Consider the following 23,746-nt stretch of genomic DNA (forward strand, 5'->3'; position numbering starts at 1 on the left):
AAACGATATTATTCATACTTGTTTGAACTGATACAATTGCGTTTATAAAATTAATGCATTGTTATTACCTATTGTTGTTATGAGTTATTACTGCTTTTATTATTTTAAATCGCAATTAATTTATTAAAGTATAGACTTTAGACTAAAGTATGGATAGCCATACTTTAATATTATACTTTTCACGGTCCATCCATTTAACTGATTTTAACGAGATTTGGTACAGAGATAGCTTAGTTTACTTTTTGTCCCGGAAAATCAGAGTTCCCCCGGTATTTAAAAAAATGGAAACTTACGTGGTCGAAGTCGCAGGTATCATCTAGTAATAGTAGTACCTACTAAATAAAAGAAGAAACTGACTGACTGATATATCTACCAACTGTTATGCTCGAACTGCTAGGTCTAAAAACTTGAGAATTGCAAGTAGGTTTTCTATTTACCCCTACTAAGAAAAGATTTTCAGATATTCCATCCGAGTGAAGCCGGCCGGATCAGCTAGTATCTAAATATATAAAAGGAAAAGGTGACTGACTGACTGACTGACTGATCTATCAACGCACAGCTCAAACTACTGAACGTATCGGGCCGAAAAGCATGCAGATAGCTATTATGACGTAGACAATATCTCTTATGAAAGGATTTTTGAAAATTCAACCCTTAAGCGGTAAAATAGGAGTTTGAATTTATTATAAAAGCTATTTGTTTGATAGAATCGATTTAACTTCGTAAGCTCTAATTTCGATAGTAAAGAGCGATCAAACTGAACTTTTAGCTTAAAATATATTGCATAGGATTAATATAAAATAGTTTGATAGCCAACCATTTATTTCATAAGAGAATTTTCTATTACCAAAAAAAGTTATTTTAATCGGTTTTCTACATAAAAATAATACTACCTATAAATAATATAACTATAATATAAAATATTCAAGTTATAGTTTTAAAAATCCAGTGGGAACTCTTTGATTTTCCGGGATAAAAAGTATGCGTATGTCACTCTCCACGTCTTTAGCTATACCCATGCAAAAAATCACGTCAATTCGTTGCTCTATTGCGACGTGATTGAAGAACAAACCAATAAACTAACAAACAAACATACACACTTTCGAATTTTTAATAGGTACCTATGTGTAGTGACTATGGGTTGTGATTTAGACTAGTACGAATAAAGATGATAATTTTTAATGTTATGAAAATAAATAGCTTGTTGCTATGAATAGTCAAGTTTCATTACGCTCTATATAATTTCCACACACTCGGTATAATGAATTATTGTGAGCTTCTGTTATTATTATACCATGCTAACCGGTACGCCTATACACTACGTTTTGTACCTACACAATGCAGTTAAAATCAACAGCGAAATTTGACTCCGCAAGGTCTAAAATTAACTAAAAGCTTGACTACCGAAAGAAGTTAACAATATTTACAGCAAAATACACATAAAAGTAGGTATCTACTTGAATAAAAACTTCTTTACCCATCTAATTCCATGAAGTAAATAAAAGTACAGCCTCTAGACTTGCTGTCTCTTGTAAATCTATTATTTTAAAAAAAAGATAACGATCTAACACCTCATTTTATAAGGTCCAAAATATTACACATGAAAGTTGTTGAGTGTATACTTAAAAACTTCGGAGATTGCTTGTTAAAGAGGATGGAATATATTACCCACCCAATGTATTATGACGAGGTAACTTGTTAAACTTCTGTACAAAATTTTAGTAATTTTCTTTTATCATATTATGTACAGTATATTACATACATGTGTATTACATACAGTATTAAATCATAAGAACATAAAAGTCGAACCGGTGCATTTAACACCATCAAAGTGACCAAAGAAATGCAGTTAGTTATTTATTTTTAGTTTTTAGTTAATTATTTTTTTGGCGCGTGAGGCTATCTACAGGATATCACTTTATTTCCAGTATGTTAATGTTAAATTGTATTTCTGATAGTCTAAGCGGTAAGCATAGTTTATGTCCTATGTCTTTTCTTCAGTTTTCTGTGTCCCTTTGAAGTTGAATCTATGCGTAATTGATTGTGAATAAAGCTAATTGAAAATAGACGATTAGTGCTTATTTATCCTGGGGTTTTCTTAATATTATTTATTTAAAAATGTGTTCCTAGCTGTGCGTGCGGCTCTGGCGACGTATTATAGTTGTAATCAGCGCTAATGTAAAATACTAAATCTCGATTACCTTACCTATTCCATTAATGAGAAGACAAGGAAGAATGAGGTTGAAGACGTAAAACATAGGGCGTCTTCGTAGCTTAATGATGTAGGTAATATCGGGATAGGGCTCCACGCAACAAGAATAGTACTCGTTGTGTCGGATCGCATCAAAGCTCACTAGGTCGAATTCTCCATTCGTTTGGTAGTTTGTAGTGTCACCCTCGTCGAATTGCTTCTTTAGGTCCAACTGTTAAAAAATAATGATCATTAAAATGCAAATAAGTACCTACGTAATTTATACTTCCATACTTAAATATTTAAATGCGAGTGGGTCTGTCTGTCTGTCTGCAAGCTTTACACGGTGATTTTCTTGCATTCTGGAGACGGGCATAGGCAAATTTTTCAATTATTTATTGGTACTAAAAATTAATAATAGTAAAAAGAAAAAGATAACAGTGGACAGGGAAGCATTTATCTCTATAAAAGTTCTCTACCAGTGACCCTTGGCAGTGGGAGAGGTGGTAAAAGAAAAAGAATACATACAAAAAGCTTTTTGTTCCGCAAAATCAAAGAGTTCTGGCGGGATTTTTAAAAACCTATTCCTACGCGGATGAAGTGACCGACATTATCCAGTGTTTGACACAGAGATAGCTTGTATCTTGGAGACGGAAATATTATGTTACTTTTCATCCCGGAAAACCAGAAATTTCCCCGGGACTTTTTTCGGGCATCAGCATCTACTAGTATGTAATAAATAATAAACTGATGCTCTGTTCTGTAGATAATATGTGAAACCATCCCTAAAGTCAAACGTTTTTAATTGTTTACTTTGCACCCTTCCAGATTGCCTAGTAGTCGGCGCAACTTCGGTGAAGTTTATGGACATGCCAAGTAAATTATGCAGCTACAAAGCTATTAACTAAGCCATACACTTCGGCACTGGGTAGCGGCACTAGCGACCCTTCCACGTGAAAAAGACGAAGTGATTCAAATAAATATAAATGTTTATATTTTTCCATATTAGATAAAGAGAGTATACTATATTATAATAATACGAACTGGGACAAGTTTTATGTAGAACATGAACAATTTATTAAAATAGGAAAATGGGTAATTTATTAAAGCCACTAAAGTGTGTATGAGCAGGTACTTTAAAACTTCGTTATTCAGTATCGCTTTTGGATTATAATTTAATTAAAAAAAGCTGAAGCTAAGGATGCTTTATTTCAATGCTCAATTTATTGCACGAAAAACGCCAGTATTAAATTGGCAATCCAATTAAAAACGTGTTAATTTTTTTTTTTTCAAAAATAATTTTTATCACGGAAATAACAGTGCTATGTTATTCCAAGATCTTTGTGTAAAAGAAAACTCTATCACAAGTGCGCCTTGTAATAGAGCTTTTTGCATTATAAGTATGTAAACCAAAGAACTGCAATTTAAAATTCAAATTATTTGCTCGAAGAAAGTTCTCACAATTACGTACTTGTTGCGTTCCTGGGTGTTTCCTTGGACCACGGCACGACATGACAAAATAGAATTTGTTATGTTAATAGACAATCTAGAATTTGTTCTATGAACAGCAGCTGTATACCTACCTAGCTACGACACCACGTAGCACGATATAGGTAAGTTTTGCTGACGGCTTTTTGGCTATCTTTGCGGTTTTTTTTTGCGTCAAACAATAATAATTATGACCTGCAAAACTGAGTAATTAGGTAATTATAATGCATGACGCAACCATTTTTCGTCATTTGTCCCTTACTATCAAGTCTATTGGTATCGGCACGTACTCAAAAGATAGGTACGTCGTGTTGACCGCAAATCATGTCGTGCGATAATGGAAAAACGCTATAGCGAGAGCTGGATAGTAAAATAACAAAATCAAGTGGCCTGAACTAAGCAACAAGGCCACGTAATATTCTGAATTCATTTTGTACAAAACATGTTCGCGTTCGACAAGAATCTCCGCGTTGGTATTGAAAAGGAAATAAAAGTTGCTAGTGAAGCGCGTCTACAAATCGGCTTAGATCGATAGCGTTTACGTCGATCTGAGATTTAAACGTAAACATTTTAAAAATAAAATGAAAGTCTACTTCCTTCTTCGAAATATAATACGGAGAGTTGTCTTGGCGTGCTAAAGCTTTTAAAGTGCAATATGCCTATGATATTTTGTCGAATTTCGAGATAGAAATCTACCGTATAAAAAAATATCTAAAACATGTTTGACAAAATAATAATTATTATATATAGAAGGGGCACAAAATCAAAATTCACAATTACAACGCCTATTTCATACTATTCAGAGATTTTTTGGTAAAAATATAACATAAAAAATGTACCAAATCACAAAATTTAATAAAAAACGGCCGAGCCTTTAGCAAAAAGTAAAAGGTATAGACTTCACCGACGTTGGAATACTGAAAAATATTCTGCATGACTGATGAATATTAAATTTTGAATCTCTTTGATCATGCGTAGCTTAAATATGTTTTTACAAGTGACCTTGTTAGCCATAATTTAAATAAGATTTCACCGAAGGTGAAACCACCTGCCGGCACCCAGGTATGACCCAATGAAAATATCTTTCCCTTTTAAAATAGTAGAGTTCAAATTAGGAATTTATTTCAAAGTAGGCAAATAAAATCGACCACCTCATTTAAATAAACAGAACTTACAAACAGGACGTGAAGTTTGCGAAGTCTCCTAAGTAAGTTTATTTTCAAGTTTTACTTTCTTAACTGAACCTACTTCAAGTTTATTCAGATGCTTAAAAGTTTCAGATGACCAATGTTTCTATTGGAAATTAAATAAAAAAATCTTCGTAGCAAGCATCTCACTCTGTAAGCTATATATTTTTTTTAAATACTAATCTCAAGAATTCTCCCAAGATACTCGTTTATACAGATTTCAGCCTGACGCTTTTCTTTCAGATACATATTTTGATGAAAACCAAATATCAATTTATAAAGAAAAACGCTTCCACGAATATATTGTACCTATAGTGAGAGGAGAGCGAGCGTAACTGAAGAACACATCACCTTTGATTTACCTCACTTAGGGCAAATCAGAATTCGGAATACGCGACGTTACTAATAGGGAGACATGATAATATTATAGTTATAAAGATATTTATAGTTTAAGACTATTATTTCTTAAAGGACTATTGGTATTATTACCACATATTTCGCTTTATAAATGATCTCCTCACTTCTGATTCATTCAATTAGAGAAACTCCAAGAATAGTTCTCTGATGGCCCGCCGAGTTAGGTACCTAGTAACCGACGTAACTAAACGGGTTGCGATATGCGAAGCTAAAGCGGCAATGGACAGGGCACATAGTTCGAAGACTCCCTCACTACGACTAGGTAGATATACGACATCAAACAAGTCGCAGGGAACCGCTGAATTCAGGCGGCGCAACAACGTGGCATGTGCAAGTTCCTACAATAGACACATGTCCAGAAGTGGACGTCTGTTGATTGATAATGAAGATGATGATGATGGGTAGTAATAACTTCTTCATAGTGGTTGCAACATTGCAGGTAAAGCAGATGAGGTTGGTAACTCAGATCACTTTGAACAATCCAAAACATTTTGCTAACGAGGCTGACGCCGCTGTTGCTGGGCTTTTATTATCTCTAACGAAAGACAGTATTTGTTAAAATACTGCAATATGCATGCACAGGCAAATAGCTGAGTCAGTTGTACCGCTGAGCTTAATCTCTTTGTTGGAAACGCTGCAGTCTGCAACTAAATTGGTATCTACTTAATTTACTCCATCCATTATCTTCCAGACAGTCTTAGGAGAAAATAAAGAGGAAAGATAATATAAGGTAGAGTCAATACGACACTGGCGACTTCCTAAAGAAAATATGAGAACAAAAACAAATGGGTAAGTTAGTTAAAGCCCTAAATAACACTATCTTTATACAAGAGTAAATTAAAAATTTATAACACCCCCGACAAGCGAAGGTTACAGTAACTAGAAAAGAGCTGATAACTTTCAAACGGCTGAACCGTTTTTTTGGATTATAGCTAAGAATACTCTCGATCAAGCCATCAAACAAAAAAAACTAATTAAATTCGGTTGATTAGTTTAGGAGCTACGATGCCACAGACAGATACACAGATACACGGATACACACGTCAAACTTATAACACCCCTCTTTTTGGGTCGGGGGTTAAAAACGAACAAGTCGTGTAGTCGATAATAACTACTGCTTAAGAGGGCTCTCTCCGTCACTCGTTTTATACAATCGTAGTTCCAATTTCATTTGAATATTAAGCAACCAAAGTCCATGAAATTTTGCAGACATATTCTAGAAACTAATATCTGTGGTTTTCCAGATTTCTGTTAAAATATTCGGTTTCAAAGTTACGCGGTCTTAAAAATTTTCATACAAATCTTTGAGCCCCTGTAATTTTAAAACTACATATTTTTAGAAAAATCTAAAACACCACAGATACAGATATTAGTTTCTCGAATATGTCTGCACTTTGGTTGCTTAATATTCAAATGAAATTGGAACTACGATTGTATGAAACGAGTGACGGAGAGAGACCTGTTAAACTGATTAACTTAGTCACGGCTCTAAAACCACTAAAACACCTTGTATGTACCTAAGTTATACCTATACTTATATTGTTCTGGTTTTATAGTAGGTATGGATAAACGTTGGGGTTGCAAGGTTCTGGAATGGCGGTCCCGTATTGAAAAGCGCAGTCTTAATATCTTCGCGACTAGGTGGATAGACGACATCAAACGAGTCGGACAAAGCGACATAAGACCGAGGAGTGTGGAAACACAAAGTTGACTCGTATCTATTTTGTGGTGGAAATATCTGCCATAGACCTAACTATGTTCAGTAATGGACGTTTATTAGGGCCGGCGCACATATGGCGAAGCGCAGCGCAGAGCATGCCCGCGAAGTTTTCTAATCGCGTGACACATTACGCGAATTTCTACCAGAGAATGATGATTTCAATGAGGACAATGTCGACAATATTTTGACTGTGAAAAATGCTCTGCGCTGCGCTCCGCCATATGTGCGCCGGCCCTTAGACGACGACGTTCAAACTATGAAGACGACTCAATCTATCAACACAAATTATTTTTTGTACACAACAACAAGTACAAACACTTGTTATTTTTTTCATACGATAAAATTTTAAGTAGCCTAAACTAAAATTACCTCACGTAAAATGATGTTCAGAGTATTGGCAGCAATAATTTTTAATTATTTTTTTATCAATAGGTACTGCGAAAACTTTTGTCGTAAATGAGCGAAAAACGAACTTCTTAATCTAAGAACTTCTGTCACTTCAAAGTTGAAACGAGGGCATTCTTTTGCAGTAGGAAGGTACTTTAGTGAAATTCATCTGCTGTAATTTAAGTCCATTAATAAATGACAGTACTCCATTTTTCTTCCGGAGCTGCTAAGAGATTTTAACTGAAGCTTGAATAACCGCTCGTTGGTGAAGTGCTTTCTGCCGTTTTGCCGTTTAGTTTTTTTTTAATTATCAAAATGAGTCCGGTTTAAAATTTTAAGTAAATTGAAACGGAAAAAGTTCTATTGTTAAAAAAGTTTTAAAATGTAACTACGATACAGCGAATTCAGTTCAGTATTCACCGCTGCATCATGAATTACTTATATTGTTCATTGTTTAGTTCCGCCTAATTACTTAGGTAGTCAAGTTAACTCATTCACAAGAATTCATTAGGTAAATTTTAATGTTTTCTTTTTTTAAGTAAATATATCATATTGTGTACAAGTAAAACCGCAAGAATGTTATAATAACGATTCTATAATCTTTTTTATAATCTTGCCACTATTTTTATTGGAAGGCTAAAGTAAACTGCCCTGCCATCTGTAGCGAAATAAAAGACCTATAGAGATCCTTTAATAGAAGCCGTTAAAAGAGTATGGTATATTAAAGTTTCTGCTAGTCCGATTGGTCAGTTCAATTATAACAATTAAGTATCGTGGCATTTAGGTCTCATCTGTAGTGATATCACACTAATATTATAAAGGCGAAAGTTTGTATGTGTGTGTGTGTGTGTGTGTGTGTGTGTGTGTGTGTGTGTGTATGTTTGTTACTCCTTCACGCAAAAACTACTGGACGGATTTGGCTGAAATTTAGAATAGAGATAGATTATACTCTGGATTAGCACATAGGCTACTTTTTATCCCGGAAAATCAAAGAGTTCCCACGGGATTTTTAAAAAACTACATTCACGCGAACGAAGTCGCGGGCATCAGCTAGTAAACTATATAATACGGTGGCTCGTCCGACGAAAATAATATTAAACTATTTATCGATACTTTGAGGGAAAATAATCTCGCTGAATTTCGTAAGTATTCCAGTATAATATTATAGGGCAGGGACAAAAGCGCAAAATCGTCCGCGGACTTTTGTTTAGAATTAAGTCAGTGCAGATAATATTATGGCGCTTCACACAATATATTTCATAAAATTTCATTTGTGCCTGTCCTAACTTAATTTCTGGTGTTTCAGCCCAGATTCATTACCATCTTCAAGACGAATAGTTAACCCCCGACCCAAAAAGAGAGGTTTATATAAGTTTGACGTGTATATCTGTGTATCTGTCTGTGGCATCGTAGCTCCTAAACTAATAAACCGATTTTAATTTCGTTTTTTTTTTATTTGAAAGGTGACTTGATCAAAAGTGTTCTTAGCTATAATTCAAGAAAATCGGTTTGAAAGTTATCAGCTCTTTTCTAGTTACTGTAACCTTCACTTGTCGGAGGTGTTATAAATTTTTAATTTACACTTGTAGCATATACCATATACCATATAGTACTATACCATTACGATATTGATTAGACGTATCTATAGGTATTAGGTACCTATAGGTTTAAAAAAATTTATCATAATCCTTTTAACTTAGCCTGATTTCATCTTGGTTCACTTCATCACTTAGGTATCGCCAAGGGCTAACGTCTTATGATCGAATAGAAAATGATATCAATGATTTAGCTAAGCTTTGCCACAGTTTCGCGTACCTGGAATCCGTCATAAGTCCACGAAGCCCACTTCATAGTGCACAGTTGGACGTCGAACGGGAACTGTTCGACGTTGATATCGCACACTGACACGTATATACCGTGACTGAGCCACGTCACTTCACCAGTGTTCTTCACTATCACATTCGTGTTGATCACCGCAGAACGGTAGTTAGGATCTGCACTAAAATAAACAATTATGAAATAGTTTTCGGCGTAAATTAATTTCTTTGATTATTACTATTATAGCAAGCATGAAGTACAATGGCAGTTTCTTCGACCTTTAAGGCTTGCGTACTTTTAAGGGCGGAACGTATTAAAACGTGTATTGCAAAAATTCTCCTGCATCACTTTCGTCCATTTTGTATGAATGAACCATCGCTCACTAAAGGCAAGCCACGTGGCATTATGTGCTTTAGCGGAATTTTGCAATGCGATACGCTACGGCCAACCGCGGCTGCATGTGACCTTTATGACCTTGGGAATTCTCGGTAATGCTTTAGTTTAAAGCCATTTAAATTTTCAAATAAATAGTATTTCTTTTGTTAATCAATTGAAACAATACCAATGTTAGGTACCTACTCGTACATAAAAATATTTAAGTGTTGCCTGTTATTGGAGAACAAAATCACATATCTTTGTTACTATGAGTAAATAACTAGTTTGTAACTAGTAAATAAATAATTTTTCATATGCGTACTTATACATAACAACATATATAAAAAAGTGATTTACACACTTTAGATTTATTTTTTGTTTTGATTAATAGGTAAAGTAGTGTACTGAACGGTGAAATTAAACGCCGGAAAATATAAATTCTAAAAGCTGTGTGTTATGCGAGCTTTACTTTAATTTTATAGGTAGGTATACCTATAAAATATAGGAAAACAGGTATTATGTATGGTTGAATACATATTGAAAGAAGAATTTATATTTTATAACATTATATTATGTAGGTTAGGGTGTCCCAAAAAAATCAAAATTGTTTTTTTTTAACGCATACCCTCTTAATTTTTTACTTTTAAGTCAAAACCATTATAAATAAAATTTTAAGAAGCTAGGACCTTGGTAACCCGTGCCGACTTACATTAATACATCAGTACTTGCTCTCTAAGGCTGACGCAACCTAACGTCTCGGTATGCTTGTGATTACTCGTTATTTAGTCATAGAACTCGCATTGTTTTCAATCAGTCAACATGTCAGTGCAATTACACAGTTCTAAAAAAACTGTCACTTCGCAGAAGTGGATAAAAAAATTGACTGATAGAGAGGAAAGAGCGCGCCTCAGAACTGTGGAAGAAGAAAAACGACGTGCTAAATAATAATTGTCTGAGCCGACTCCTTCGACATCATCTTATGTACCGTTACAAGACGACTCATCATCTGACTCTAATGAAAACTTAGATTTACGAGAGGACGTACCACCAGGACCTCCAAGTGCCATGCACCAAGCTCAGAGGATGGCGAGAGCAATCAATTCAAGATTACAAGCAAAGACAAGGCGGCATTGATTGACGTTTGCTTGATCATCGTAATATCCTACAAGTAAGTTAAACCATGGGTTCAATGCACTTCAGCAACAAAATCACCACCAAGAAATCAATGAAGTCTTACAAGAAATTTGATAAAACGATCTCAAAAGCAGCCTTGCAGAAGATTACTCAGCATTTGTGGTATGTAACTAACTAAGTTTCTATATTATCACTATTTGATGATGATGTGGTTGTGATGATGTATTTAAAAGTTAAAATGGTTCAAAATTTAACCAAAGAGGAAGAAGTAATTCACGGAAAACGATATATCCCATCGAAAGAAGAACGTTGCGGTTCATTGTATAGTACGTTTATTAAAGAGTATTGGCATCATAGTAAAATGAATTTTTACTTTCGTTCCCCGTGAAACTATATTTTTTTAACCTTCTTATCTTATTTTGTTTCAGAAAAAAACATCTCTTTCAATAAAAAGCAAGTCCTTGTTCAACCGCTTTAAAATTGAAGACAGTTTTCTACATGAATGTCCTACTTTGTGGTCAAATAATGCTTCGTTTCAAGAAGCCAGAAATAAAGTTTCGCCACTGAGGGTAGTAAACGATGTAGCCGAAAGAGCGATTTAGTTAATGCAAGACTTTCATAGATTAATCACTGTTGAGAAGGAACAAAACCAATTTTTATTACGTTGCCTTGAACGAATAAATACTCTACGTTGCGTACAAGAACACGGAAAAATCCTGACTCTAAAAAACACACGTTAAAAAGAAAATTTGAACAATAGTAATATTTTTTAATGTAAATGAATAAATAATACTATTCTGGGTGTATTAGAGTTTTAATTAAGTGATAAAAATTAAGTTCTAAATTCTTCCTACAGTAAGTCAGTACAAATTTTCATGTCAAAAGATTGGCATCAAGTCGGCACGGGTTATCGTTGTCAAATCACAATAATTTTTATTATTTGAGCCAATGAGGTCAATTGGAAAAAAAATAGAGGGTATGCGTATTTGATTTCGCGAAAAAAAAATTTTCCCTTATGTCTTGGGACACCCTAATGTAGGTACTTTGATTAAAGTGGATATATTTATTATATACTAGTAAATAACCTTTCTGAATAACACAAGTTTGAATAAACCTCTAGATGTACCTATTCACTAAAGTTATCAGTTGAATGCGATATCAAGCAAGGTTTGTAGTTTGTATGGTTGGTAGTATGTGTACGGAAATTATTTACGCACATGCCGAATTCGATATAGTACGATACATCATAGCTCGTGTTTTAGGATTGTGTGGCCTGAAGGCGAAATCGCATAAATCATTCGATTGCTCTGACTAAGCAACATGGACCAAACTCCGTTAATGAATATGTGGCCGAGTATAATAGTGATCAGAATTTGGTTTTTTTCTCCTCCTCGTCTTGAAGAGACTGGCAGTCTCGGTTGATTATATTATTACTATCGCTAAAATCTGATCTGGTACTAAATAATGGTGAAAGTTATACAGGAAATATTGAAATAATAAATTATAAACCAGTCTCTCTTTCAACCCTTACTAATAGTTAAAGTTCAAATGGCAGTTAGAGGGCTCTCTCCATCACTCGTTTCATACAATCGTAGTTCCAATTTCATTTGAATATTAAGCAACCAAAGTCCATGAAATTTTGCAGACATATTCTAGAAACTAATATCTGTGTCTGTGGTGTTTTAGATTTTTCTAAAAATATGTAGTTTTAAAATTACAGGGGCTCAATGATTTGTATGGAAATTTTTAAAACCGCTTAACTTTGAAACCGAATATTTTAACAGAAATCTGGAAAACCACAGACATAGATATTAGTTTCTAGAATATGTCTGCAAAATTTCATGGACTTTGGTTGCTTAATATTCAAATGAAATTGGAACTACGATTGTATGAAACGAGTGACGGAGAGAGCCCTGTTAAACTTCTTTCCTGCCGTTAACAGCTTAGAAAACACAAATCACAAAAACACACAGATACAAAATAAAATATTTACCTACTACTGAAAAAATTATTTAGAAAACTAAAACATACTCAGGAATAGCTATTGTGTGGACACAATAGATATAATACCCCTAAGACAAGTTTTCAAAAGCACTTACTTGTTATACAATATAATGTCTGGTTTCCACACTCTCTCGTAGGGTATTCTTATGACGTTGATGCCATCGAAATCGCTTGTATTCCATCTTAGATGATAATCCGTCCATATCTGCGTGATCCAGCAGTTAGTGGTCAATAGCTGGTCTTTTTCCTCCTGTCAAACAAAAAATTCTTAAGATAATAAGGCACCTAAAACTTCTTTGTCACAATGTGGAGGCAAAGGATCTTAGTATAGTACATCCATGCAAAAGATAATGAGGTGACATATCCACCACACTTTAGCAATGACAGCTTGATCATAAATCTATGCTCATCCATGGGGATTATGCCAGTAGGTAGGTAATGGTACAAAATACCATACTTATAGAGTTCTTTGAGATAGTTTGCTTGTTTTGCTTTTTAACAGACTTCAAAAAAAGGAGAAGGTTCTCAACTCAACTGTATGTTGTTTTTTTTTACAATTGAATACTTACATCGATGCCTTTGAAACCTGTTATTTGAATCCGATTAGGGTCGAAATTATTTCGAGCTTAAATTAACACAAATGGTCAAAACACAATTAGATAGATTCAAATAACGATATGCATGCACCTCTCACGCATTTACACAGAATTTTAGAGCATAGTGTATAAAAAAAGATCACTTGCGTTCTAGGTGTACCTATAATATCGTTTGTACTTATATTTCAAATTCATCAGATGATAATTTTTCCCATTTAAAGTTACGAACAAGACTGAGATCTGTCGTTTGATATTGAAAGTTAAAGATTGTGGACTGATAGGTAGGTACTTGTACTTTGATTCAGTTCAAAGTCACTCAGCGAGCGATGAAGAGACGTATACCTACTCGGAAATATCTCTTTGTGATAAAATCAGAAATGAAGAGATATGTAGGAAGAACTAGAGTAAGCGATATAGCTTTATGGGTTTCGAAGGTGAAGTAGCAATGGGTGGGGCTGGGGCACATAATTCAAGGAATCGATAGACGCTGGGGTCCCAAAGTGGAATGGTGACCTCGGATGGAATAGCGCAGCGTTGGCAGACTCCTCATTAGGTGGGTGGATGACATCAAGCGAATCGACATTAAGGGAGCTGCTGTATTCAGGCAGCACAAAACCCTTACAAAAGAAATTTGTCCAGCAACGGAGCTCTATCGATTGAAAATGACAACGACAGATTAGGTATTATGTAGCTCTACACGTGCTTTGGTGGTAGTTATCTATCTCAGAAAATTTATTTTAATTAAACAAATAATAACTAAGAAATTGCGAGAAAGAGTTTTGCAAGAATTGGGAGGAAATGATAATGCCAACACATAATCTATACTAATAAATAAAATTGGAGTGTCTGTCTGTAATTTCGAAATAACTACCTCATATTAAGCTCATAGGGTTATTTGAACGATACCTTAACTGAATCACACGTTTTTAAAATTTTTGTCTGTCTGTCTGTCTGTCTGTCTGTCTGTCTGTCTGTCTGTCTGTCTGTTTGAAAAGGCTAATCTTTGGAACGGCTGAACCGATTTTGACGGGATTTTCACAGACAAGTAGAGGATTGACCAGGGTGTAACATAGGCTACTTTTCTAACCGACTTTCAAAAAGGGAGTTGTGTTTTTCTACCTATGTACACCGAAATCTCTGAGATTTCTGAACTGATTTGCGTAATTTTTTTTTTAATCGATAGAGGAACTTTGCGACATTGTTTCATAAAAAATTTGGATTCTAACTTCTCCATCCTGATGCTGCAGGGGATCTGACCAATCCACGCGGGCGAAGCTGCGGGCATCAGCTAGTAATTAATAATTATGTTAGCATTGCCAGTTCCAAGCGATTCTCCGAGTTCCGAGAGCGGAAGTGATCTCACTTGAGATCACTTCCATATTACTATTAAAAAGTTTTAAAAGTTTTACGAAAGCTTCAAAACGAAATATTTGATTCCAATCTTGCATCGGATTTTTGATAACTTCTGTTGAATCGACTCTTATGACCCTTCACACACTTTATTTGCGTTCTTTTTATAACCCCACAGTAGGCAAGTATTTAGCCAATCATCACGCTGGATCTAGCAATTGTGAAAATTTTACATTTTATACATTTTACACATTAAAACCATTAACATTACTGTCATTTTAACACCTATCCACACTCCGAGCATTATTAACATTAGCATGTCGGTGACGCAACCTTGAAGTTTTAACCGATTCCAAAATCGCCCTACTACGTGCCTATAGAAGTTTTCACTTCAAAAAAATGTCTGAAAACTGGAAACCAAATCAAAATTCCTTTTGTGATGAAATATCCTAGCATAATGACTCGCATTTCAGAAAATTACTCCCGCGTAAATGAAAAGCTACTCTTGTGAGCCGAAATTGAAATTAATTAGCATTCTGTATTCGCTCACACTTAGGTACGTTTGTGTTATTCATTCTTTCTTCATGCTTGTGTTATTAAGACTTCTGTAGTTATAACCTTCATTATTGAGTCGTGACTCGTTCCTTTACACATTAAACAGATAATGGTTTGGAAATACTGCGCAAGGTGGATTCTCCCGTAAACGACTGAACTGTTAATAGGTTTAACGTACTCGTTTGAACAGATTTTACTGATAAAAGTCAGGACCGACATCTTAAGATGCTCTTCAAAGCACGAAGTACTTACCTAATGTTAATGGCCTCATTTAGACCTCCAATGTCATTGACTCTTGGGTCAAAGTTGCTTATTTTTTCATTCCGTTACAAATTACTTACTGCGATCTCACCTGGTGGTAAATGATGACGCCGTTCAAGATGAAAGTGGGCAAACTTGGAAGAGGTATGGCAATTTTATTTAACACATAAGTCTCTCCTATAACTAGCAGGGACCTACAATTTTTTTTTTAATTTAATAGTCTAGGGAAAACAGAAATGAAACAAATGAAAGTCTCAACTTCGGAAAATTCCCGGAAAGCTGTATTTTGGTATGGGCCTTGATATTATCATTTTAAACAAAATTTCAAAAGTTCCCTTTGATCCGACTGCCACTAAAAATTTTAAACGGGATCAAAGGTCGCCAAAAATGGGTTTTCCCGAATATGTCAGTAATGTTAACTTCACAGCTTTAATAATTTGTGATAAAAATCCGGGAATTTTCCCGAAGCACGTTGTTTAATTTCCTTGCGCTATTGGTTTTATACCTCTTCAGTGTTCACTCTTCAGCGGGTGATCGAGAGGGCTATGCTTGGAGTTTCTCTACGTGATCAAATCAGAATTGAGGAGATCCGTAGGAGATCAGAGTAACCGACATACGAGTAGCTCAGTTCGTTGCGATTTTGAAGTGCCAATGGGCAGGGCATATAGTTCGAAAAGTCGATTTTGGGGCCCCAAGGTGCTAGGTCGGCGACCTCTAGGTGACCGGAACCTAATCTGACCAACCAACCTCAACGACTGGCGACCTCTGGGTGATTGGAAGACTCTCCCACTAGGTAGGTAGGATCCATATATAGATAGGCCGCGCAAGATCGTAGCGTATGGAAGAACCCTACAAGAGACCTACTAGACCAGCTGTGGACGTATATCGGGTGATAATAATGATGATGATGATAAATGATTGTTTTTATAATAATCAAATGCCTTATTTGAAACCAGTGTCTAATACCGTATGAATGGCAACTTTTATTTGAGCACTGAACGCCGAACAAAATTCCTCGTGTGATGAAATATTTTCCCAAAATGACTCGCATTTCACAAATTTGCTCCGCCGTAAACGAAAACCCGCTCAACTCATACAACTCGTGTGGCTAAATCGAAATTAATTAGCAGTTTATACAATGAACCACCTGTATAGTTAATGAAAATTTAACAGAATATCCTAGTGTAACTTTTGAATGCCTTCAATGTTTATCCAAATGAATTGAATTAAGTAACATTTAAACATGTGCGCCAACTTACGTCATATTATTTTAATTGGTCGATATAGAGGAGCATCTCTATAAATATGCTTTACAAGCTGTTAAGTTTTTTATTCCCATACAAGTTAGCCCTTGACTGCGTTTTCACCTGGTGGCAGATGAGTGATGATGCAGTCTTAGGTGCAAACGAGCTAACTTGGAAGTGGTATAGCAGTTTTATTTAGACACTAGCCGATGCCCGCGACTTCGCCCGCGTGGATTTAGTTTTTTCGAAATCCCGTGGGAACTCTTTGATTTTCTGGGATAAAAAGTAGCCTATGTGCTAATCCAGGATATTATCTATCTTCATTCCAAATTTCAGCCAAATCCGTCCAGTAGTTTTTGCGTGAAGGAGTAACAAACATACACACACACACACACACACATACAAACTTTCGCCTTTATAATATTAGTGTGATAAATTATGATCTCTGATTGGTTTCTGCGCGGCATCCTATCACTTGGCAACTTTAGTATTTATTTATTTACAAAACTTAAGTAATATGAGGCTGCCTCCTGAGGAAGTAAACTGTGGTACAAGAGGCAGTAAATTAATGATCCATCATTTTTTATAATGCATAATATTTGCCAATAAAATAAATATATCTACCTATTATAATTAGCACGATACAAGCAGGTGAATAGGAATAAATGTAGGGGTAGGTATTGAAACATATTGAAACGAAACTTTGTGAATACGCGCATTGATTCCTCATAAATCGTATTGTGTTCGTCGGTTCTCAATTTGATTTCATTATCCAGAAGATGTCAGGCGCTTTTGATTAGGAGTGTTTTGTTACTTCGCTAGACGATTTTCAGGTGGGCGGCCGGGATATTCGAATAGACTGACAACCAAGCCAACAACGAAAATGTAAAAGGATTTTGTGATAAATAATTACCTATATTATTTCACGAGTAACAATACTAAATTTATAACTACATGATGCCCGCGTATATTTAGTTTATTTAAATCCCATGGAAACTTTGTTTTTCCGGGATAAGCGGTCACTCTCTAGGTCTTTAACTATATATCCATGCGAAAAATCCCGTGAATCCATTAATCGCGTTGGACCCGTTTGATTTCCCAAGATAAAAAATAGCCTATTTCATTCTCTAGTTTTAACTATACTTATAATGGCAAAAAATCTCGTCGATCCGTTGCGAAATGATTGAAGGATGTACTAACAAATAAAACACACTTTCGCATTTAATTACTTATATCTAATATTAGTAGAGATTGTAATTATGAACATAAATCCTATTGGAATTTGTTAGATGAAAGCTATTGTTAGCCAAAATTAATTTTCTTAAGACAACACCAATTTATCTTCATTCGTAAATATAGTGATGGTAAACTATAGTTTCTACCCTCTCAATAAGTAATTATTTATTATGACAATGGGAAGTGACAGAGGTTCTTAAAGTTTTCACAGTAAACATTGAAATAAGCGAACTACAAAGGCATTTTCTATAGCTTGTGTAATCTGGGTAAGTATATTTAATATTTATACTCATAAAAGGAGAAACTGACTGACTGACATATTATCTACTTGCAGCTCAAACCGCTGTGTCTAGAAACTTGAGATTCTGCATGCATGTTTTCTACAATATAGAACTCTTTAAATTACAAAAGATTTTTAGCAATTCCACCAGAATTCTTTCTAAGAAAAAACACAATAAACATACTTTGGCATTAATAAAATTAATAGGTATTTTTGCATAATTCGATTAGGTATTTCGGTAAGCACGCGCCTTTTTATTCATTTAACTTAAGTTCCTTGCAAACAATAAAATGTAAATTACAATTTTAAGCTTTCATCTAGTGGTTTGTACTCGTGATAAATAGCAGAAAGTCAGACATTGAAGGCCTTCTGTAGGTACCTACCTAAACATTTAATCTGTTTACTGGAAGTGGTCTAAGTAATTTTCAATCAACATATTCATGGAACTTGAAGACTAACTGCAAAATAGTAACATGTAAGCTTTTACTAAGACATTAAAGTGCCTTCATTGCATTCGCCCCAAATTGAGTGAAAGTTCGTGTAAAATCTCTTGCTTTTATAACTTGTTTGTTAGGGTCCCGTACCCGACTGGTGCCAACGGGTTCCTACTTCCTATTACTTACTAAGCCAACGCTGCCCGTCCGTCCGTCTATCTGTCAGCGAGCTGTATCGTATCTATAGGTAGAGAGTTGTCACAGAATATGTATCTACTTCTATTGCATCTATAACAACAAACGATAAGAATTTCAAAATGGGCGCTATGAAAATTAATGAAAATTAGAAAGTGTTATTTCTTGTACGATGATAGAACCCTTCGTTGGCTAGTCCAACTCGCACTTGACCGATTTTTCTATTTGTTTTGAACATTTTTCATTTGAGTGCAAGATAATGACTGAAACTTTATACCTGGTTGACTTACGGAAAAAGCAAATGCAAGTCCGTTTGGATTCAGATATAACAACAATGGGAAACAATGAAGAGCTCATTAATTTGAATTAAGATGACATCATATTTTGTGTCCTTTAGGGTAAATTATAATATAAACGATTTTGTTATAAGTACCAAAACAATTTTGATATTTTCAGAACATCTCGCTACAAATAAAAACTTCATTAAAATTCCATTACGTTTAATCTTTCTTTCAGAAAATCACGTCTGGGAGATCAGTAATGAGGGAAGCATCTCTCCAGTCTTTTACATCACTAAATAGGGACTAAAAAATATTGTGCTAGGTAAAATACACACTATATTAATTATAACAATCGCCTTTATAAAACTTTTGAGATCGCCATTTTATCCCTTTGTACCATGTTGTAAAATATCACAGAAACATTAAAATACAAGCATTCTGGCAAATAAATGTTTTTATTTATTTTTCATAGTAAAAGTAAGAGTTAATTATAATGAATATTGAGTATCTTAGAGGGTATAAAAGGATCTATGTGCAAACGCCAATTGCGATTTTATTTTATATACTACCTAAGGGCCTACTTATTCATAAATTTAAAAAAACGTGTTAAAAAAATGATTATACCAATTATTATTTGACTCTGTAGTTCCGTACGTGTTTAAGAGTTATTATTGATACCTATTAGTATGTTTATTTGAGTAATAGGTACTTATCAACGCTCTTAATAAGAAAAATTGAGAATAATGAGACAGAAACAAATTACGCATGAAACTGGAATTCCCGGGATAAGACTTTATATAGATATTACCGCTGTCCGCGATGAAGATTGATTACCTTCATAAATTTTAAACCGAAAAAAATGAAGATAAATCAATAAAAAAATCTGTGAATGAATGGAAACGTCTGGTAAGCTTCATCTAAATTTATCAAAAATTGAAAGTCAAGATAAATTGATTGTAATAGTACGTAACTTAATTATAACTTGATGATTCCCTTGATTTCATCCGCGTGGATTTAGTTTAAAAAACTCCGTAGGAACTATGGATTTTTACGGGATCAAAATTGCCTTTATGTTAATCAAAGGTACAATTACTACGGTAATTGGTATCGTTTACGAAATAGATCATCATTAACGATATGATTATAATGAATGCAGCAAACCAGGCAAAGGTCTAGACTCTAGAGCCTAGACAGTCCTCAGGATGACATAAAGAGCTGCACTGCAACTAATTAGAGCTATTTTCCAGTTAAGCAGCTCTCCGCGACGAGTTAGCGCGTTTAACAAGAAGAGCCAAAGTTAATTTTCATTCACAGAACTGGAGAAAAAATCTTTTATGATGATGAAATACTCTTTTCTAAAAAATTGTAAGAAATGACATTTCATACTCTGTACATTAAAGTTAAACTTCTAAGTTAAACAGCTTAAAACGACGACGATATAATGATATACAGGATGTTTGGTAATTAGTATTTACGTACCCATATACGACACGTACCCATGCTACTTTGATCTGATAAACACAATGCTGAAGTATAATGACGAAATAAAATTATAAAAATTTCCATACAAAATTAAAAAAAAATTATGTCAAAGTTTTCATGACCCTAACATGCCCTAACTCACTGAGATCATTGGACATGTTTAGATAGGCCGAAGTCAACGATTTCAATGAGTTAGGGCACGTTAGGGCCGTGAAAACTTGGCCGTAAAAATTTTGTATGGAAATTTTTATAATTTTATTTCGTCATTTTACTTCAGCATTGTATTTATCATATCAAAGTAGCATGGGTACGTGTCGTCATTATATACTAATTACCAAACACCCTGTATAGGCCCAGAGTTTAGGACAGGATTTTACATGACTACGCCAGCACACACGGCCTATATGTCTGTGTCATCCATCCACTTCTCGCCACTTTCTTTAACTGTCAGTCTAGCTAGTTAAAAATCGTCCTACGTGTATATTGCGCTTGCCTGTGCGAGGTCTCCACGCCGTCGGCGTCGGTTCTGCGACAAACAGAGCCTGCCCATTGCCATTTCAGGGATATCGAGGGTATATACTTTATCTTAGCACTAATCAAATTGAAATACGCTGAGCAAAATTCCGCCATGCCCAGGTACTATGATGATTACTATGTAAGTTCATGAACCCGCTTGAAAACAAAAGTATTGAGGCACTGGAAAATGGATTAATTATTGTTGAAAATTGTTCGAACCAGTGCTCTTCTGGCTTAAGGATTGCGCAAGGCAACGCATTGCATGACAACAACTACGAGTATGTACGCATGCTGCAGCGCGCGATGGGAGCTGCAGGAGCGCGTGGCTCCTACGCGCGCTTTGCATTGTGACTAGCACACGATTATTATAATATAAAGGCGAAAGTTTGTGTGTATGTATGTGTGTGTGTTTGTTTGTTACTCTTCACGTAATAACTACTGGACGGATTTGGCTGAAATATAAAATGTGATAGCTTATACCCTGGATTAGCACATAGGCTACTTTTTATGCCGTAAAATTGATGTTTCTATCGATTAAAATTGGTAGGTATTGAATCTTAAATATTTAAATCGAAGGTAGATGATTTTTAAAAATTTCGCCCCTAAAGACTAAAGAGGTTACATAGAAGACGAAAAGTACGAAAGACCATCATTTTTCAAGTTACACCATTAACATTGTAATTTGGAATTACGATCAAGTTTTGGTTCGGTCAAAGGAAAAGTAAGTATTTCAGAATTTTTGGAAAATCCTGCCCTTCACTGATTTTCATTCATTCCGCACCAGATTCGGGGCGTGTCAGCTAGTGATAACATACCTAATATTATCTGTCTTAATTTATAATGGTCAAATAGAAAGCTGCAGTATTTGTAAACAATAAAGCTCCGATCGAGCTCTTCACACTTGTACGCTATTGACGCGAGGCAGCGATCTGATCCAAGGTCAAAACCGCGAATGGATAGACTTCTCTGCGGTCACAGCGAATGTGGCCTTCTTTTGCATTAACCAGATGATGAATTATTTCATAATATCGGGTGGGAACATCGATTTTGGAGCGCCACCCAGAAAATAGCAAGCTGTACTATTAATAATTGTAAACAACAAAGCTCCGATCGAGCACTTCACACTTCGTGACGTTAATGATGCGAGGCAGCCATCTGATCCAAGGTCACGCGAGTGGGTAGAGTTCTCCGCGGCCACAGCGATGTGGCCTACTTTTATATCAACCAGATGATGGATTTTTTACTATAGGTACCTACTAATTATAGATATTTAATGCAATTTTTTTCAAAGAAAATAATTTGCGAATGGGAAAGACCACGTGGAGAACATTTTCCTTGAAATAAACAGACAGACAGACAACAAAGTGATGCTATAAGGGTTCCGTTTTTCCTTTTGAGGTATGAAACCCTAAAAAGGCAAAAAAAAAGAACTTTAAAAGACATTTTCATAAAACATTCGTGGGGAATTGAAATCCTGCGCCTTCTACGAAGTCGCAGGCAAGGCAAGGTTAAGAAAGTATCTTCTTACCTACTGAAAAAGATTAAAAGCACGATCTGGGGGTTATCGCAAAATATGTAATTTTTGTTATACTATAGTTAAACAAGAAATACTAAGACCAAAATTTATCACGGGGCCTAACTTAGGTACCTGTCTAATAAGATATAATACGAAAACGCTCACTTACGACATCAATAATGTGATGCAACGACACACCGAAGGTCACAAGCAGGGGGTGTGAGGAGTTTTCCACGGGCCGAACTGATGCGTCATACCTCTGCATCAGGTGCCGGATTAGGTTATATTCTTCGTCACAACACGATGCACCTGCAATAATAATAAATAAATTAATATTATTGGACTATTCCCAGGATTATGGCTGGGAATCCAATGAAATCGGTTTTACGGGAAATTCGGTTATTGCTTGGACCAGCAATCGACAGTAGCACGGCACGACCTGGGCCCCAAGTCTGCTATTTTACATGATTTGTCATTGAAGTACAATGCAATGGTAAAAAGCTTTAATACTCGTACAAGTTCCTTTTATTACTACTTTACCTATCATCTACGCGAACGCGCATATCATGCATTCTGTGAGCGTGCCTAAAAAAATTAGATGACATCATCATGATCATCATCATCGTCATCATGATTAACGTTATTATCGTCAGCTCACTACAGAGCACGGGTCTCCTCTCAGTATGAGAAGGGGTTAGGCCTTTGTAAACATTATGGAGAAAGCTCAGGCATGCAGGTTTCCTCACGATGGTTTCCGGCGGTAACGGTGAACCGTTAAAGCAAGTGCTATTTAATGGTTAAACGCACATAACTCCGAAAAGTTAGAGGTGCGTCCTGGGGTTCGAACTCCCGAATCCATCCGGCGGACATCTTAACTACTAGATTATAACGGCCACATCACGAGGATAATTTCATCAGCATGTATTTCCAGTAACTGAAAAACGAATTACGCCGTGCTTATAGGTTCGTGCTTCAAGCATGCGCCACCATTGAGTATATAGCCTTATGCCAATCTTGGTAAGCTTCGAAAATCTGCGGAGCATAATTTGGGAACCTTTTAGTGATAGAGCTTTTCACGC

The 23,746-nt window shown here is 35.4% G+C and overlaps 1 protein-coding gene across 2 annotated transcripts in view; it reads right to left on the reverse strand.

The window, feature by feature from the left end:
* Positions 1 to 23,746, reverse strand: part of LOC123871097 (neuronal acetylcholine receptor subunit alpha-10-like) — a 44,059-nt gene that overhangs the window by 10,109 nt on the left and 10,204 nt on the right. For both annotated transcript variants that reach the window (XM_045914681.1, XM_045914672.1), the window contains exons 2-5: positions 22,837 to 22,976; positions 12,817 to 12,971; positions 9,206 to 9,389; positions 2,207 to 2,423 (exon numbers count right to left, since the gene is read on the reverse strand). In XM_045914681.1, the coding sequence (XP_045770637.1) occupies positions 2,207 to 2,423; positions 9,206 to 9,389; positions 12,817 to 12,971; positions 22,837 to 22,976 (696 nt within the window). The remainder of the gene's footprint in view (positions 1 to 2,206; positions 2,424 to 9,205; positions 9,390 to 12,816; positions 12,972 to 22,836; positions 22,977 to 23,746) is intronic.

Source organism: Maniola jurtina, chromosome 2 (genome assembly GCF_905333055.1).
Source record: "Maniola jurtina chromosome 2, ilManJurt1.1, whole genome shotgun sequence".
In the NCBI taxonomy this organism is placed as follows: domain Eukaryota; kingdom Metazoa; phylum Arthropoda; class Insecta; order Lepidoptera; family Nymphalidae; genus Maniola; species Maniola jurtina.